The following is an 18,848-nucleotide window of genomic DNA, read 5'->3' as shown; positions in this document are numbered from 1 at the left end:
TAAAACATATAGAGGTTAATTTAGTTGGACAGAGCAAAACAAAATAACTATTTTCCTGGATAAAAACACTACAATATATAATTATATTTTATTAATAAATATAAAATCACGAAATTACCGGTGTTTGTTAAAAAATGGTGAGGGCACGATCTCAGCTAGGCCTGCTTAATCGGTTCTCCGGTTCTTGGGTACCCAGAATCGGAACCGGAACCGGAACCGGAACCGGAACCGATAGGGTAATTGAGGAACCGGGAACCGGTTTTCCAGTTCCGGTTCTAATGTTTTCAAAATTTCCGGTTCCGGTTCTACCCGGAACCGACTGATTCTTACCCGAAACCGAATAATAAATCAATTTTAGATTTTAGATTTTATAAGATATTAATTAGATTCAATTATCTAATAGAGGCTGTGTGTGTATATGTCGTGTGAGTGTCTGTGTTGAGGGTGTGTGTGTGAGTGTCTGTGTTGAGGGTGTGTGTGTGTGTGTGTGTGTGTGTGTGTTTAAGGTGTTGTGTGTGTGTCTGTGTATGGTGTTGTGTGTGTGTGTGTGTGTGTCTGTTTAAGATGTTGTGTTTGTATGGTACTGAATGTGTTTAAGTGTATACTTATTATTTAGTTGTGTGTTGATTTTGATTTTTAGGTGTTATACTTTTTAGGTATTTATTAAATTATTGTTTTTAGGTATTGGAATATTGGATGATGAATATTGTTCTCTTGTTTATTTGTAGTTTTGTGTGTTTCTTTAAATTTTTCGATATAAATTGTTATATTTCTAGAGGTTGAATCATTAAAAAAAATTAAAACTACAAATCGGATCCGGTTCGTAACCGGAATCGGCCGGATAAGAACCGGTTGGATCCGGTTCCGGTTCCGGAATTCATGAAAATTGATAACCGGATACCCGGTCAAATCGGACCGGATAGAATCGGAACCGGCCAGTTAAGTAGGCCTAATCTCAGCACACCTCTGTGACTGGTCTAAAAGGACATGTTAGTCTTAGAGTGTCCACTATAAGGCGGACACGCCCAATAGCCCCGCCTCAGTTTTTGTCCATAGCCCCAGTTTTGTTGTCCATAGCCCCAAAATTCTATTTCTGCCACTATAGTGGACACCTCCAATAGCCCCCAAATTTTATAATCAACTTTCATTTTATAATGTTTCAAGTAATTATGAACAAATTTATCGGGCTATACGTAATTAGAAGAACACGACTATACGAAGTAGAATTAAAATTAAAATTAAAATTGAAATTAAAATTAAAATTAAAATTGAAATTAAAATTAAAATTAAAATTAAAATTAAAATTAAAATTAAAATTAAAATTAAAATTAAAATTAAAATTAAAATTAAAATTAAAATTAAAATTAAATATAAAATTAAAATTAAAATTAAAATTAAAATTAAAATTAAAATTAAAATTAAAATTACACACTACATTTAATCTAGTACAAATCACTAACATGTTTACACTGCGCCACCACCTCCCCTACGTGTCCACACTTCTTCAATCAAATCGGCCTGCAGTGTGTTATGTGATGTGGTCCTGCGCATATCAGCGAAGCGTTGGATCAAATATTCATTGCTCCGTGGTACGCCCATCTGGATCGGCGCGGAGGCAACACTGTGACTTGTACTTGCGCCTTCTTCCGGTGCCCATCGCTCTTCCGCAAAGCCTAGTGGGCGGCCTGGTGTTGCACTTGTTGAATCAGAGCATTCCAGCTGTCTCTCCACAAATTGTTCATTTCCGACCCCAAATTGTAGTGAGAGAAATTTTTATAGATGCAAAGTTGGAATGGTGTGAAAATAATGAATGGAGTGGGGTGTATTTATAGGTGAATTGAAATGTAAAAAAAAATAAAAAAAAAATTATTTCGGCTATAGCCGCGGCGGTCGGTGCCGCCACTATAGGCGCCACGGCTATAGCCGCGTCCTCGCCCATTTCACCGCGTCCTCGCCCCGGAGTCGGCTGAAGCTCGTCCGCCCCCCTACCGCCCCCATTTCGCTGTCCGCCCACGCCCTCCACTATAGCCCGCCCGCCCTCCGCCCCAACCCGCGGCTATAGCCGCGGGCTCCCCGTAGTGTAGTCAGTCCCCAATTTTACCGCGAGGAGCTAAGGATATCATTACTTACATTATGGTTGCTTATTAATTATTATACCATAAACTTGCATGTTTAATGCAAAAGGACTTCAACTATGGCTGGCTTTGTACTTGGGAAAATATACATAATCTTTAGGACTACTCAAGGTAAAACTCGTTTTATTTTATGTAGACTTTTCGTTTACTATTTCTTAACCTGTCCACTTGTTTCAAGCAATCTGTTTTCACATATTTATAGTTGTAAATCGCATTATTTATAGTTACGCACAAGTTTGAGACGCATCAAATTCTTGGCCAACAACATTCGTGTATAGAGAAAATAAAAGATTCTAAATGCAAGTAGGAAATAATATATTGAATATTATAAACATCCAACCAGGAGGAAGAATTAACCAAAAAGAAACACTTAGCTCCGTATTATAAACAGTTATAATAGCCATTTAAATCATGATGTTTGATCAAATTCTAGCAGGTCACAATGACTTTTAAATTGGAATATTAAATTACGAAGTTTGAATTTTTCTCAGTCATCACATTCATACACAAATCGACATCTTTTTATGCTGTTAAAAACGACAATATTTCAATAACATAAAAGGGGGAATGCATATTTTAATAAAATGCATCTTTTGAATATCCCAAAAAGATGATATTTTGTACATGAATTGGTGAAACTTCATTATTTAATATTCCAATTTCACAGACTAAAATTTGACAACTTCATTATTTAAATAAATATTATCCCTATAAACTATAATTGTCCATAGATATTAATCACACCATCTTCTTCGTCTAGAAATTTGGCATCCACAGAAAGCGCGTTTCTTGAGTTACCCGATTTCAAAAAAATCAGAAGAAAACGAGGTGGCATTACTCGTCTTCGTCACATATCACCATCATCAGTTGACTATTCTGTGTCTACAGTAAGAGGAAGCAGCAGGGGCACGACGGGAGACTAATTTGACTAGTCTCTTCTCTTACTCATTCAACCCACCAATTCTCCATATATCTCCACACCTGTAAATCCCCAATTCCAATCCCAATTCCAATCACAATTTCATTTCAGCAATACAATGAACGATCTATTCTCCGGATCCTTCCGCGGCGGCGATCAGTCCCCGCCGCTGACTCACAACATCGAGCTCTCCGGCGTGAATCTGGACCGCTTCTTCGAGGACGTGGAGGCGGTGAAGGACGAGCTCCGCGACCTAGAATCGCTCCACAGCCAGCTCCAGACCTCCCATGACCAGAGCAAAACCCTACACAACGCCAAGGCGATCAAGGACCTCCGATCACGCATGGACGCCGACGTCTCCGCCGCGCTGAAGAAGGCCAAGCTCGTCAAGGTCCGCCTCGAGGCGCTCGACCGCTCCAACGCCGCCAACCGTAGCCTCCCCGGCTGCGGGCCGGGCAGCTCCTCCGATCGGACGCGCACGTCCGTCGTGAACGGGCTCCGGAAGAAGCTCAGCGAGGCGATGAACCGATTCAGCGATCTCCGGCAGCGGATGGGCGGAGAGTACCGCGAGACAGTGCAACGGCGGTACTACACCGTAACAGGGGAGAATCCGGAGGAGAAGGTGCTGGATCGGCTGATCGAGACAGGGGAGAGTGAGACGTTTTTACAGAAGGCGATCCAGCAGCAGGGGAGGGGGCAGGTGATGGAGGCGATCATGGAGATCCAGGAGCGGCACGACGCGGTGAAGGAGATGGAGAGGAATCTGAGGGAGCTGCATCAGGTGTTTATGGATATGGCGGTGCTGGTGCAGAGCCAGGGGGAGCAGCTCGATGACATCGAGAGCCAGGTCAATCGGGCAAGCTCGTTCGTGAGGGGCGGGACGGAGCAGCTTCAGGTTGCGAGGAAGCATCAGAAGAATACTAGGAAATGGGCGTGTTTTGGGATTATTTTGCTGCTTATTGTTATTTTGATCATCGTTCTCTCCTTACGCCCATGGCAGAAGTGATCGTGATCGTGATCATTCTTTTTATTTTGTTGGGTGTGCTTTGTGCAATATGATTTCTTCATTTTTGTTTCTTCATTGCATTGCATTGCATTTTATCCGACATATTTCTTTGCTATCTCTCGATCATTATTCATTGTTGAATTGTTAGGGATCCAACTGTATTTACCAAACTCAACTTACTCATGGAAAAATTTGTGTAGGAATATGATGGTAATGCATATCATATGTATGGAAACGCATTATTTATCTCATTTTAGTTCTTTAGTCATTAGGTTGATAGTTTTTGGGTCTTTTTCACATTAATATTTAGTTTGGTGGGTCAATAAAGACTCGATGCATTCAAATAAATGTGAGGATATGTTATTATCATGTCAAGTTGGTATTACACAGATAATATAATAATCCAAATATGCTCCATCTGTTGTCCTCGTATACATATCTAATCCCTCCGTCCCAAAAAAATATACACTTTGGATTGGCACAGTTTTAATATTCTTCTGCCCCAACTAAGTTGAATCATATTTCTTTTTGAGATATCCCAACTATAATAATCCAAATGTGCTCCATCTGTTGTCTTCGTATACATAGATAATCCTTCCGTCCCAAAAGAATGTGCACCTTGGGTTGGCACGGGCTTTAATATTCCTCCGTCCCGACTAAGTTGAATCGTATTTCTTTTTGGGATGTCCCAACTAAATTGAGTCATTTCCCTTTTTAACAAAAAATAAAACATTTAATCTCTCTTACTTTGTTTCATCACCTACTTTATCCACTCTTTATCTTTCCTACTTTATTATTCTCTTACTTTTCTACACGATTTCTTAATCTCTGTGGCCAAAAGTTTTGACTCTAACTTAGTTAGGACGGAGGGAGTATAAAATTAGTAAAATAAGATAAAAGTAGAGAGAAAAATAATTAAAGTATTATTAATGGAGAATGAGTCCACCCCAATAAAGAAAAAAAAGTTTCCAAAATTAAAAAGTGCATATTATTGCGGAAGGAAAGCATAAGTGTAACTTTAATAAAATCAAATGTGTTCATATATGTCCCTAGGACTTTTTTCAAGAGATTTAAGAAATTGATGTTTAAATGTTAAATTGAAGAACACTCATGCAACAGTAATACATTCAATCACTATTATTTACAGATCGTATTATAATATTACTACAAACAATTTCCCATTACCAGATACGAGGAAAATAATTCACAGTTCAACTTCGTTCTTTTTGCAGCACCGTAACATGATAAGGATGGCCATGACATGAACCCGATCGCACTCTTGATTCATTTTCGTGGTCTCCTGTGTCACCTGTCAGCAAATTCCACTGCAATGAGTAGTTCAACAAGTCGAACGTACCTTGGCAAAACACAGAAATCTGGAGAGGGACTTTAGCAGAAGACAACGGCTCAATATTGACTCGAGTTGAACATGATCCGGACCAGATGAATGGTGAAACACTTTCAGGAGCTAGAGCCTTCCCAACTCGAGCCCCAATAGCATCAGATTTAACTTTAGCATCGGTTAAATAAGTTATATCGTGCCAGCCAACTTCGTTCCCAGAGACTGAAGCAGTAGAGGTGACTGAGCTCGACCGAGCTAAAGAATCAAGGGTGTTTATGCGAACTGATACAGCGTCTTCTAAGGAGTTGTACACAGACATACTTAGATTTATCTCACATAAACCAGATGAAAAGTCTTGCCTCACCGACCGAGGACCATCCATTGACCACCATACTGGGCTACTGCTTCCGACTCTATGTTAAAACAGAAAAAATAAACGAAATGAAGACCAAAATATGAATTCTGTAATCACAGAGAATAATCAGTGAAATATCTAGTATGCAGAAACTTGATAGCTTCAGCAGAAGACATAACAAGAAAAGGTATTTTTACCTGCAATGGCACGTGTAGTGAGAAAGAAATTCTGTGGTTCTTGGTGGCCCGGAATTGGTACCATCCTCTGACTCGGCTATCAAGATGAAGTCGACAGTACTTCCATTACCCTGTTACATTCCAAGAGAAAACAATTAACTACAAAAATGGGATCATGATGGAGACCAAAACAGAACTAAATGATCGATATTGTTGGTAGTTTAAGGTGACCATAGACACATTAACCAGGGAAACAGCAATACAGTCATTTTATTAAACCTTTCAGCAGCAGTAACAGAAGATCATACAAAACACGTGGGATAAAAACCTATTCGTATCCAAGCAACTTAATAAAACCTCTATTTACAGCAACAACAACCATCAAGAATAGCAGTAAGATTACCATACATGTCCACCAGATTGTTTAGTTTGAGATTGAAAACAAGGAAAAACGAAGCAACCCTGTACCTGGCCATGCCTTTCTTGATGCAATCTTTCATGATGATGAAAAAGATCAAAAGGTGAAACAGACGTATCAAACAATCCACTGGAATCACTATCATCAAGTCTCACATTGGCTATTCCCTTGGCAAGGGAAGATATGTTATCTTCAGTACTTCCTCGAGTTGTGCAATTCTGAAACACAAAGTAACTTAAGAATATAAACAAGGAAACAACTTAAGAAAACAGGAATAATGAAGGCAAGTAAAGAAATAAGATAAACACTCTCCAGACTTATTCATAACATAGTAGTTCCTTAAATACTCAAAAGTCATACCAAGACAACAGCAAAAACCCTCAAACTGAACTGCCAATATAACCTTACCACTAATGTGGGAGACAAAGGAGAAGAAGAAAGTAACTGTTTATGGATGATAGTACAGTGTCTTTTCAGAAAGACAGACACAAAAATTAACTAGAAGGAAGAAACAGGTGTCTGTCTCATGGATGATGGTGATACGTCTTTTTGAGAACAATAAGCACATGAGAACTATCTCTGGAAAAATTCTGAAGAGGCACTCACAAATAAGATGAGCAAGACTCTTGACTTTTCTACTAACCTTTAGCCTGAAAAAGCATGACAGAGACTGACCAGCCATTAAAAATCCGAAAGATAAGTCAGATCCTATTGGTTGCAGCGGTGCAAGTTCCCACTGGTCCCCAACACATGATAGCCGCTGAAGCTGGAAGTTCTCTGAACTGGTCCTGTTGGCAGCACCTAGTTTTAGGGAATAAAAGATTGTGACAAAATGCTGACATATTTATTATGCATTTCATCATTTTAAATGAAAATAAATATCAAACTAAATGATCAAATCATAAATTCAAGGTTGCATGGATAAATCTTATTTAGCTTCTGTTTCATTTAATTGGTCAAAGTAGTAAAAAAAATTAATTTGCTCCATCATCTATTTACCTCCACGTTGTAATGCATGTGTAAAGTTCGATATTTTATGATTGATGACACATCTTCTGTTTCGTAATATATTGTTATATACAGTGAAATGCTTCCAGGATCAGCAGCTCTAAACCAAAGGGGCCACTTAATGGGTGTTTCCCAAGAGCTTGCTATGTTCTGCAAATAGGAAAAAAATGGAATTAGTTAATTGCACTATGCACCAAACAACTAAAACTGCTGGTAAAATATAGTACTACACATAGGTGGAGCACATTGACCTCAGGGAACACAAATGCAGTTTTTGCTGTCTTGGAGACATCCAAGGTAGTGCAGCTCCGTGATGAAATCGCCTTTTTTTAAGAAAAGGAGGGAGTTCCAGGTTCATAACTTCCTGACCTGCGATTTCTAGAAATCTTGGATGACTGATCTTCATCTTCAAGTTCTGCCAGCATAGATGAAGTGAGGCATAGCCATGTTAGAAGAAATAAGGCTACACAACAAAAGCTGTGGTACTGGTTATGATGAGAAAATCAAAATGATTGCAGAGATCATGTCTACAAGCAACGAATAAGTATCAATAGGCCAAGAAGCAGGCAATTCACTGAAATGACAAGAGACAATGAGCGAATTGACAAATCTAACAGATGTCAGATGATCATTTGTAAATGTAACCACCAAGAGAAAAAAAAAAGTCTCCTGACAGCCAAATGATAAATACAGAAGAGGTAACCTTGTATGATCTTGGATATGTGATGCTACTATAATGGTATAATTAAATTCTTCCTATTCCACTGAATGAAAATATCACAAAAAGTATAATGATTAATGACTAAGACCCTCATGTCCATTTTATATCCAAAGAAGTTCCATGTCTTGGGAATTTTCCAACCATTTGGAGAAGTTATTTGATGACTGATGGACTCCGGTTCTCCTATTCATAATTTTAGGATTATACAACGAAGCATCGTATGCATCTTTCATGAGAAAGTAGCATGGTCACATTTTACATGCTGCACATTGCCAATAATACCATAAAAAGGGGAAAATATAAAAAGGTCCAGAATAACTTTAAAAAACATTAAGATAATACTTTTACCTTCACAGGATTTTTTGATGGTTGCTCAACTCCATGGTAAGACATCGAAGATCTCCAGCATAAACTGTCCGAGGTAAGCTGTGAATGGTACCCTCAAGCCTTGGCAGACTCTGAAATATTTAGTACATTGTAGCAGAAGCATTACATCTTTATAAACAGAATACTAATCCTTGTGAAGTACATCATACCTAAGTTCCTCCAAAGGCAACAAACTCGAAGTCAAGAAGAGAGGGGGGAGGGGGGGTACCTTTATCACCAAGAACTCAAGGTTATCTTTCACTGACTTTTTTTTGGCTTTCTTTTCCCTTTAGCAACTTTCTTTCTGACAATATCTGACTGAAAGTTACAGATTCCAATTACTGAACCAGAGAGTTTCCGCCTCACGCCAACTAATTTGAAAGTGCCCTCTACTTTTGGGGTGACTGTTAGCTGAACCTGAACAGTAAGAGAAAAGAAAGAGAGGCAGCAAATGGTAAGGCTAGCAAGGCGTATATCACATCACTGTATATACTGTACCTAGAACAACATTTGTGGTTGTAATCATCAAATAGTTTTAGGTGTTGGGGGCAGTGGAAGTAGATACTGACAAGCTGCTGGACAAAGAACGAAACAAACAAACGTCTCCTAACAGAATGATATGGAGTAAAAAGCAATTTCGATCTGTATCACAGAATCCCAAACTGACACTGTAGGGGCGTGGAAAAAATTGCTAGATTGATAATTTATGAGCATGCTTCAAGACATAAAATAATCTAAATAAAGTCAGGGCATGCTGAGCAAAAAAAAACTGAGAACATGACCAAGACAAAATCACATCTTACAAAGTATAAAAAAGAAAAACTTGTAACATTTTATGTGACATAGTGGATGGCAAGAAGAAAAGAGAAGTTTCTGGTATCTAGAAGTATGTAATTTATTGCTTTTTGAACAACACCACCAAGGGTGTTATCCTTCTTCCCAATTTAGTACTCCCTACAAAATTATGCATGCATCTGCTTCCAGCCTTCAGCATGGGAAACAAATTTCCATTGGTCAATGAGAGATCTTAGATTAAGTAACAGGAGGGGTGAGGTATACAGCATCAATCTCTAGGTCAGCTTAGACAAGCAACCCCTCCATGTATCATATGATGTGCCGCCCCCAGGGTACTATCACTGGTTGCCAGTTGATTAGATACAAGGATTTAGAGCTCACCAATACAGTTTCTCCACCTTGCATTGAAATGTTGACTTCCGATAAATCAAATAATGATGCATCTGCGCTAGTCTCCCTGCATTCAGATAGCAGTGGTATCACTACAAGACTGATCAAGCCAGAAAGGAAATATAAGACGAACTAAACCCAGAAAGAATCGTGGAGATACCCAGTAATTGAGACAGTTCTCAATTCCTTGTCATTCTTATCTTCATCTAAAGATCCATCCGTACCTGCAATCCGCAGGTACATTGTAATGAAGTTCATGCTGGATTAGTATAAAATCAATTATCAAGCAAAGATATTAAAATATAAAGTTGAATTTTTATTTTTTTAATGTTAAATGGAGTACTAAATGACAGTCATCCCAATATTACGAATACCCTCCAAATATAACAACTCGAAATTTGTATTCGCAAATAGCCCCTGAATTGGCGCTTATTAACAATGAAACAAGAAAGGAAAGTTGTGGCCTGTGGGGTTTAATGTAACTTCCACCTTTTATGCACTTTTTGTGTAAGAAGTTAAATCTCAAGCATGATTATCATAAACACTTTGAGATTTGTAGTTGCAGTTTGCAGATAGCCCCTCAATTGGTTCTATTGACACGAAAAACAAAAGAAAAATGTCACGGTTTACTGTAACTTGCCACTTTTTATGCATGTATTATGTGATATATCAAGCACGATTAGTGTAAATGTAACAACTTGAGATTTTTAGTTGCAAACAGTCCCTTTGGTAACTGATATCGAACATCAAAGTCAGCTAGAGGATCAAGTGGAATGAGGAGATCAGATCAAGAGATTATTATGGGATGAGGAGAATATCTCATGATATGATTTGAATTTGTTTGGTTTATTAGTATCTTTCCTTTATTATTTTTATTCAACACTTTATTATGCAATAGGATTTAAATTGATTTGCTTAGCTTATTTAGTGGGATTGCTATTCTCATGCTAACTCCTTTAAAAGGATAGTTGGAGGTTAGATAGAGGACTATTAGGCCTCTTCGGAGGATTGTCTTAGGCGTCCTCGGAGGATTGTCTTCTTCGCGTTAAATTTCAGTTCTTGTTTTCCATTTTCACCGTGTTCTCGATATCTTGTGATCAACTGCCTTTACCCCATACCAGTTACAAAGAAAAAGAAGAAAGATTTTTGGGGTTTAATGTATCTTGCCATCTCTTTATGTAAATAAGCTAAATCTCAAGCATGAATAAAGTAAATAACCCTCTAAGAAGTTATCCAACAAGGACAACTGGATATTCCTGCAACAAAGACACATTATAGTGAATGATGAGCATAAACCAGCCAGATACATACCTGATTCACTTTGATCACATTCTGCTGAATGCTTGCATATCAGGGAAACATTTGAAACTGATATAGGGATCTGAAGGGGGTCCCTAAAACTAACTTCCACCTTGATTGCCTCTGCAGTATCACGAAGAGCATAACATTTGTAAGCAAGCACAAAAGGCTGAAATCGGTAGCTTATGAGAAGTAACAAAGAAAAAATTAACTGCTTGTCATGTTCTAGTGAAATGATGTTGCTATAGTAGACACTGAAGAATCCTTTTTGTGTAATAATTTCCAGTGGAGCAGACGAGGAAAGTTTTGACACAAAATAATGAAGTACCTCTCTTCAAGAACCTAAGAGAATGCTCAGTAAAGATGGCTGAACAGAGGAATGAATTGCACTTTACATAACAGCTCAATAAAGAAATAATTTCCCTTTCTTTCAGAGGGGAGTGGGACCAACTCCTTTAAAATATGGCAAGCAGAAGCTCTTAACTAACATGCTCTAAAAATTGAATGAGATGATATCATGATAGAAAAAAGAAAAAAAAGCAACCCAGCTACACAGTCCTGAGTGCTTAGACAATCAGGTAACATCACTTAAAAAAGTATCATCTTGAAACTGTCCACATTCTGCAAACTTGGGATTTTAGGAGATAAAGCGGGTGTTCGGTTCATGCAAGAACATATCATGCAAATTCAAGCCTATCGCAAAGTTCCAAACATATTTATTTTAATCCTTCCAGAAGAACTAAAGCTTCTAGGCTTCTATACTGGAACTCTTTCATTTCTCCAATTACAAAGAGGAAGTGTTGGTCAATGTTTAAGCCTCAGTTGTTCATTTATCATGTTTTTCTGCTAATATGTATCTATGAAACCAGAAGAACAAATAATCTGTAAATCAGGTAAACCATATGAATTTCTCAACACAAGGCCTTGGTACTTTAGGGGCAATGGCCCGCAAAAAATATCCACACATTTATCAGACTACTTTTTAACATATCACCTTCATACCTCCAGTAATGCAGACATTTGATTCTTTGTACTTCTTTGGTAAAACCTTTGATTGTAACTCAAGCCAGTTAGTCTTCACCCCTGCAACTGATTGAGACATGTCCTCCAACGCCTGCCACAAGCTTTCCTCAACATTGGCCTGAAATATTTCAAGTATCAATGGAAGTGCAAACAGACATCTCTTTTTGGAAATTGGAAGGACAGAAAATAAAATTAGATAATTCTGCACAATCCAAGACATTATTAAGGGATAAAATATTCTCTAAGTTCTGCATTATCAAAAAACAAATGGAAGAAAACAATCTTAATTGACGCCATTATAAAAGCGCTGATCTCCAAACCATTGAAGCATGTGGTATTAGTGATCCAATAAAGACCAAACTAAGACCATAGTGCATACACACACAATCTAGCTATACCATGTCTGTTAGCTACATAAATATCAGAGTCTGCATTCTTCTGGTGCTCCAAATCCATAGCTGGAAGCCTGGAAACTTTGAACAGAGAATATACACCATACCTCTAGTTTCTGAACAAAAAGTCCAACAACTAGTCAACCCCAACTTTACAAAATAAGCACATTTTAAATTTAAAGGCAGTTCATACGCATGTACAGAAAGAATACAACTGATCTATGTAAAACAAACCTAAACTTCGAATATTAGTACTAATTTTATCTACTAAGGAGTGAAAAAAATCTACTACACCAACTCCAGAGGTATATGTTGCTAATACAGATATCCAGGTAAAATAACACCAGATATGGATCCAAAAACTTTTTACGAAGAAAATAATACTAATAAAAAAAGTGGAATTAAACTATCATAAATCGCAAACTATCATTAAGTTGTTGTGAGAATAGAAAAAACAAGATTTAAAGCAAAACAATTTGCTTTACTTCAGATAAACTTCAAGTGCCGGCCAGTAACATCACTTGGATGGTCAAATGGTTACTAAAAGAAAAATGAGCCAACCGAAGGCTTTGAGTTAAGGGAAAGTATTAAGTATGAACTAACTTACAGCTGCGGGAGATGCATAAGTGCGATGATCTTCAAACACACCTTTGATTGAAGAATAGTTTATCACAGGCAACGGGGGCCCCTCAACACCTCAAATGTTTTCCCTGTTTCCTACATAATCAAGTAAACCATAGATATTAGAGACATTTAGGTACATATGAATATAACACGATAATAACAAGGTGAGGAAAAATCTCTAGAGTCGTGGAAAAATAACAATTAAATGAAAGGGTGAAAAGAACTTTAATTGGAATCCGAGCTAATTAAGTCTCCATCTACACTCTGAGAGGAATTAAAACCTATTAGATCTGTATCAACTACACTCTGTTAGGAATTCAAACTAATTAAGTTGTATATTAGTGAAAGCAATTGAAAAGATACGACAGCTTAAGAGCAACACAGATTGATGTTACATTTGGCAGGAACCAAAAGGGTTGACAAACCCTACTTGTCATATGACAGTGTGACACAACGAAAAACTTCATTAAAGCTAAATTTAACTCCACCTATCAATTTATTAGAATAAATAAAAAAGGAAAAATTCATAGAGTAGCAATTTCCCCTCCCTTTAGAGTGAGAGATACAGAAAATACCAATACTAGAAAGGCAAATTGTAAGAGCTCCATATGTTTACAGTGAAGTCAATGGTAAACTACCCCATTATTCAATGTTTTTTAATTCGATGGACGCCTTGTTCCATATTTTTGTATTTGGTAGCTTAATTGCGTTTATTTATTTATTTTGAATGAAAAGGGGGGAGCTATGAATACCAAGACTAAAGAAGTCAAAGGTTTGAGAATAACAAAAGCCCCTTGGCCTCAGACCTGAATAATTTGGAAAAATTCGCTCAGGAACAACTCTTGAGTGAGCTTGGCTTGATGACCACATGCCAAGACCTCTAGCACATGTTTGATGCCCTCATCAAACATTCCAAGAATTGCACCTGAAACAATCCTCAATATATTGGCAAACAATTCACATGACCAAGGACAAACAAATATATATATATATACACATATATATATATAGATTAGAGCTATCAGGAGTTTACTTTCCAATATGGAAATAGACATGATCCCTGATGTGGCTCCAAGCTGTGCCTTTGAAGACAGAAGGGGCACCTCTGTATGTTCTTACTGCATGTTTTATCTGATGAAAAAGCAAGGTAAAAACTTCCTAACATCATAGTATCATTAGAAGGGATAGTCAACCGAGAAGAATCATTACCTGATCCGATTCCTTGTAAAGGTCACCAGACAGAACAAGGTGAAACCCATATTTCCTTAACATGGCTGGTGTAGACATCAAGAAGCAGTATGCAGCTTGCTCAAGCATGACCGCAGATCTCAAGGGTTCCTAAGAGTGAGAGGTTATAGAGAGTAATAGGAAATTCTCCATTAGTTCAGTGTGCATAATTACGTGCATTACCTCACCAGAGATTCGGAAATAGACACCTGCAGCATCTTTGTACTGATCTCTAGCCTTTAACATCTCAGACCACCAAATTCCACAGCGTGTGACATTCCGCTCACACGATAAACCAATTTTCTGAAGTTAATGGTTCGTATCAAATGAAGAAATTAAAGCTGAACAGAAAAAAGAAATTCCTGTGGAGCACTGATCTTTTATATTGCATTGTGATGTCCAATAGAAATATATCAAGGACTTACTCCATTAAGAGATCGAGCACCTAAATTCATTCACTCATTCAGATATTAGATTGTTGAAGAAGTCAAAACATCACCATTTTCCAAAGGGAATTCCATACATAACAACCATTTTCTCAAAACCTATAAACCTCTCAGCAGCTGGTGTCCTATTAATTATTATCTTTATTACAGATTCTAGGAATCCCATATTCTGGTGTGATCATATATCGTCATTTTTCATGGACTCCATACAATGCTTTACTGAGAAAATCCTTATAATTACAAGTTTCAGGTGCGCAATGCTAACCATAAAAAGGGATGGAAAGGGGGGTGGGAGAAAAACTTGGCAAGTTTATCATTACCACATATGTCGTAAATGCATTTTCCATGCAGTACTCAGCATCTTTGCTTGTCGGATCCAACATAAAATAAGCCAGCCCCATCAACTCCTGTCCAATCAAAACACTCCATGGAATGTAACAAAAATAGAGAATATTGAAGTATAATATGCAGAAATTTAGATAGGTTAGGGCTGTAAAATTTTAGAAGGCATACACCTCATAGCGGCATGATAAAACAATATATTCAGCCCATAAATGAGCATACTGATAACAAAAATTATGGCAGCAAAACAAGTACAATTGCCTTTGGTAAGTCAGTCTTAACTCTCTTGTGACTTCACTTATTATCAAACATACTTATTTAACACCTGTTGGTTTGAAAGAAAAGACTACATCTTAGTTCACCTGAGTGCTTGTAATCACACACATAGACAGAATGTAGCAAGGTCATACTTGTAAATTAAGAAATGATACAAGCGAGATTCTTTCGAAATCTAACTGTAGGCAAAGAGCAGCAACTAACCAAAAGAAAAAGGTGTAGCTATTCAAAAGGAAAACTGAAATACCTGAACACCAGCATAATGCTTCCAAGCTTTATCAAGTTTGTAATCTGTAGAAATAAGTCGATAATTCGATAGTGCAAGTTCATAGTCTCACAACATAAAAGCATAGTCACCCAACACTCTTATCTGAGATTCAGTCGAGTTAAAGGTGTACCTGCAAAAACGCTTAATCTAGCCAAGTTAGAGAAAGTATGGTAAAGTGAAGCAGAAAGGTGACATTCCATTAGCAGCAGTATTACATATTGATACAACTCTTTAACATACATAGGCACACTGGGATTCTCAGGTACATCGTCTTTTCCTTTTCTCCACCACAAGGTTTTTATCTGGTTTCTAAAGCCCTTCCTTGTCGCTGAAACCTGACTTAACATTTTAGATAATAGTAGAGCTAGGGCATACTAACAACAACATATGAAGCAGATAACTGATAGAAATACCTGCTGGTTAAGAACACGGATTTTCAGCTCCATAAGAGGGATTATATGTTTAGATGAGAAATCATGCATGGTATTTCTCAACTGTGAGATACAAGAAGATTGATCACAGTCATGTTAAAGATAACATCCTCCTGTAGAGAGATCTATTATGGCAGCAAATAAATACCTCTTCTATATCATCCTTGTTAAGATAGCAACCAATTTGCTTTTCATTTGAAGCACTGCTTTTCTGAAACATAGAGATGTAAATACATGAGTTGAAGGACAGGTAAGCTCGCAGTCATCAAACTCTGCCTTACATGAGATGCCCATGGATTCTGTTTATGTTCTTCTCTGCCATTGATGGAAGAGTTTATACACAAGAGATGACAATCATTTGCACCAAATGTACTCCTCATTTCTGCCAGAATTCCGGAAGCTCTGCACAAAGAGAATGAACATAGAGTATCTCAAATCCGCATTTGAAACTTGCCAGATTCTGTCAAAAGCAAAGAAAAATCGAAGACCATAACAATGCCATTCCTTGTTGCTTTCGCTTGACCCACCATCTCTACCAGACAGAATTTATGTCAGTTAATTCTTGCGAGATATAATCTCTATCTACTAATTCATGTATTCTACACACAAGAATCAGTGCATGTTCATCGCAGTAGATGATTAAGGCAGAATATATGATTTTTGAAGTAGGTTATTAAGGAAGAATCTAAAAAATCTTCACTTCCCCGTCAAAGATAAGGACATCCCATTGCAGTTGGAGTGAATGTCCCATAAGTAGAGATTGCGAGAAAAGTATTTTACTATAGCGGTAGAATTTTCCCCTTTCAATATCGCTATAATTTCATTTGTTCTAACACGTGATTAATAATACAATATACAAATCACATTTAGAACCAGGATTTTAGTCCATAAATGTAAAATATAAGAAGTCTAACTTAAGAGTAGGAAGATCGCCACATACTTTTCCAGCATGCTTTCTTGATTATCGTGTACCAGCAAGTACTACTTCAGAATCTTAGGATCCATGGCGCCATCGTTGAGAAGATGAGGCAACTGATTTGTGTTGAACAAGTCAACAAATTTTCCTATAGGATCTTTATCCTTTGAAGAGACAGCAACAAGACCTATTTTTATCAATTTGAAATGCATAACCATCACTTAATGCCTCCAAGATAACTCTCGTTACAGCATATTGAAGAAAAAGATGAGATAATAGCCAACTGAGAAACACTCAGTCCAAGTACAAGACAATGCAGACTTACAAGCCACGGGGTGATCAAAAGCTTCATGTTCTGAGAAGGCAGCAGCATCTATCAGCTCTTTGTTAAATTTCTGAAACCATGATGGCACCAACTCCCGAGGAGAGGCTGCATAAATAACCTAATGTCACTACTTCAAAGTCCTAGCTAATATTACCATATAAAATGTAAAGTCATTTTCTGTAAAATAAGAAAAAACACAATCTTATCAACTAAAAAGTGAAAAATCTACAAAGTGGCGAGGAATCTATCTTAATCTAAAGTGCCAGTTTGGTGAAAAGACAATGCTACCCTTTTTGGAGGGAAAATGGAGAGATGAAGTGGCTTTTATTTCTTTATTTTATTTTGAGTATTGTTCAATAAAATTCTAGCTTCTTGAGAAAGTTTTGAAACACTTTTAAATAGAGTCTGTCATTAGTTGAATCTACATTTATGTATCATGGACTAATTTTCTAATTTTCTGATTGCAAAATAGGGGGTGGTTCTGCTTGGAAACCGGTGATGGCTCCGGTGAGAACTCCGGCAATGGCTTTGGCAGATGAACAAACATATCAAATTAGCAAAAATCTATGTAGAATCTTTCAATTTATACATTTCTAAAACTTCGAATAATTTAACATTAGTTTTAAATTCTATATTCTGAAACATGAAAAAGATACTTCATCGGGGATGAGGCCAGCGCCAGAGATGCATGGCCGGTAAGTAAAGGCAGTGGCGGCAGAAGGGACGGAGGCAGCGGCGATGGCGGAAGGGACGTAGGTAGCATCGGCGGCTGGAAGAGAACCACCCGGCGGAAGAGACGGAGGCAGCGGCGGCGGTGCAGGGACTGCAACTCTGCAAGAGCCATCCGGCGACACCATGGCCAACCAAACAGACAATTAAGCAGGATGGAAGGAAACCCGGCGAGCACGGCGGTGGGCGTGGCGGCGTCGATTGGCAGAGAGAGGGAGGTGGCGAGGCAAGGCAACGAGAGGGAGGTGGCGAGGCCGATTGAGAGAGTGTGGAGGCGCAGGAGAGGAAGAGAGAGGCGTGATTGGGAGAGAGATGGAGAATAGGGAGGCGCAACTTTTATCGTAGGGTTTATTTAGGTTTTTATTGAGTTGGATTTTTGGAAAATTTTATACTCCATTGATTGATTTTCTTTTTAATTGAATATAGTCCTAAATTAGGTATTATTGTGTCTTAAAAGTTAGATTTAATTTGGACTATTAATTTATTGGATTTAGTATATACTTCATATATATTTTTCATTTTTTTACAATTTAGTTATAAAAGTAGTAGTATATGTTAATTAGCCTTATATTTGGATTACAATTGGAATTGTGCTATAAAGTTTAGTTTGCCTTCCATTTATTTAGGTTAAAATTGCAATTTAATCCTTTATTGTAATATTTTTTTCTGAATTAATTTACAAGCTAAACGACAACAAAAATATGTAATGTTTACAATTTTCATCCTATAATTACTCAATTAAAGTTTTCAGTTCATATATTTTAATTAGTCTCTAATTAATTAAATAATACTACTAAAGAGTTGTATAAATTACGGAATAAGATGAAATTATATATATATATATATATATGTAAAATTAAATCTAACTTATAAAGTTTGTATAACTTCTAAATATAAGAGTAGTGTAAATTTCATATTA

At 37.4% G+C, this 18,848-nt stretch overlaps 1 protein-coding gene and 1 pseudogene across 1 annotated transcript; one reads left to right on the top strand and one right to left on the bottom strand.

Moving 5' to 3' along the window:
- The first annotated feature begins 2,956 nt into the window (after window positions 1–2,956).
- LOC121792155 (syntaxin-121-like) lies at window positions 2,957–4,235 on the top strand. The gene has a single exon (XM_042189987.1). It carries the CDS (start codon window positions 3,173–3,175, stop codon window positions 4,058–4,060), a length of 888 nt encoding a protein of 295 aa, XP_042045921.1. The 5' UTR covers window positions 2,957–3,172; the 3' UTR covers window positions 4,061–4,235.
- An 894-nt stretch (window positions 4,236–5,129) lies between these two features.
- Window positions 5,130–18,057, bottom strand: LOC121778102 (annotated as a pseudogene).
- Window positions 18,058–18,848: the final 791 nt, after the last annotated feature.

The sequence above is a fragment of the Salvia splendens genome, chromosome 2 (assembly GCF_004379255.2).
Source record: "Salvia splendens isolate huo1 chromosome 2, SspV2, whole genome shotgun sequence".
Lineage (NCBI taxonomy): Eukaryota > Viridiplantae > Streptophyta > Magnoliopsida > Lamiales > Lamiaceae > Salvia > Salvia splendens.
Note: the sequence above shows the minus strand (reverse complement) of the source record. Positions and strands in the feature narration are given on the sequence as shown.

Coding starts and splice junctions, on each gene's coding strand:
- LOC121792155 (XM_042189987.1), top strand. CDS start 3,173: ATGAACGATCTATTCTCCGGATCCTTCCGCGGCGGCGATCAGTCCCCG.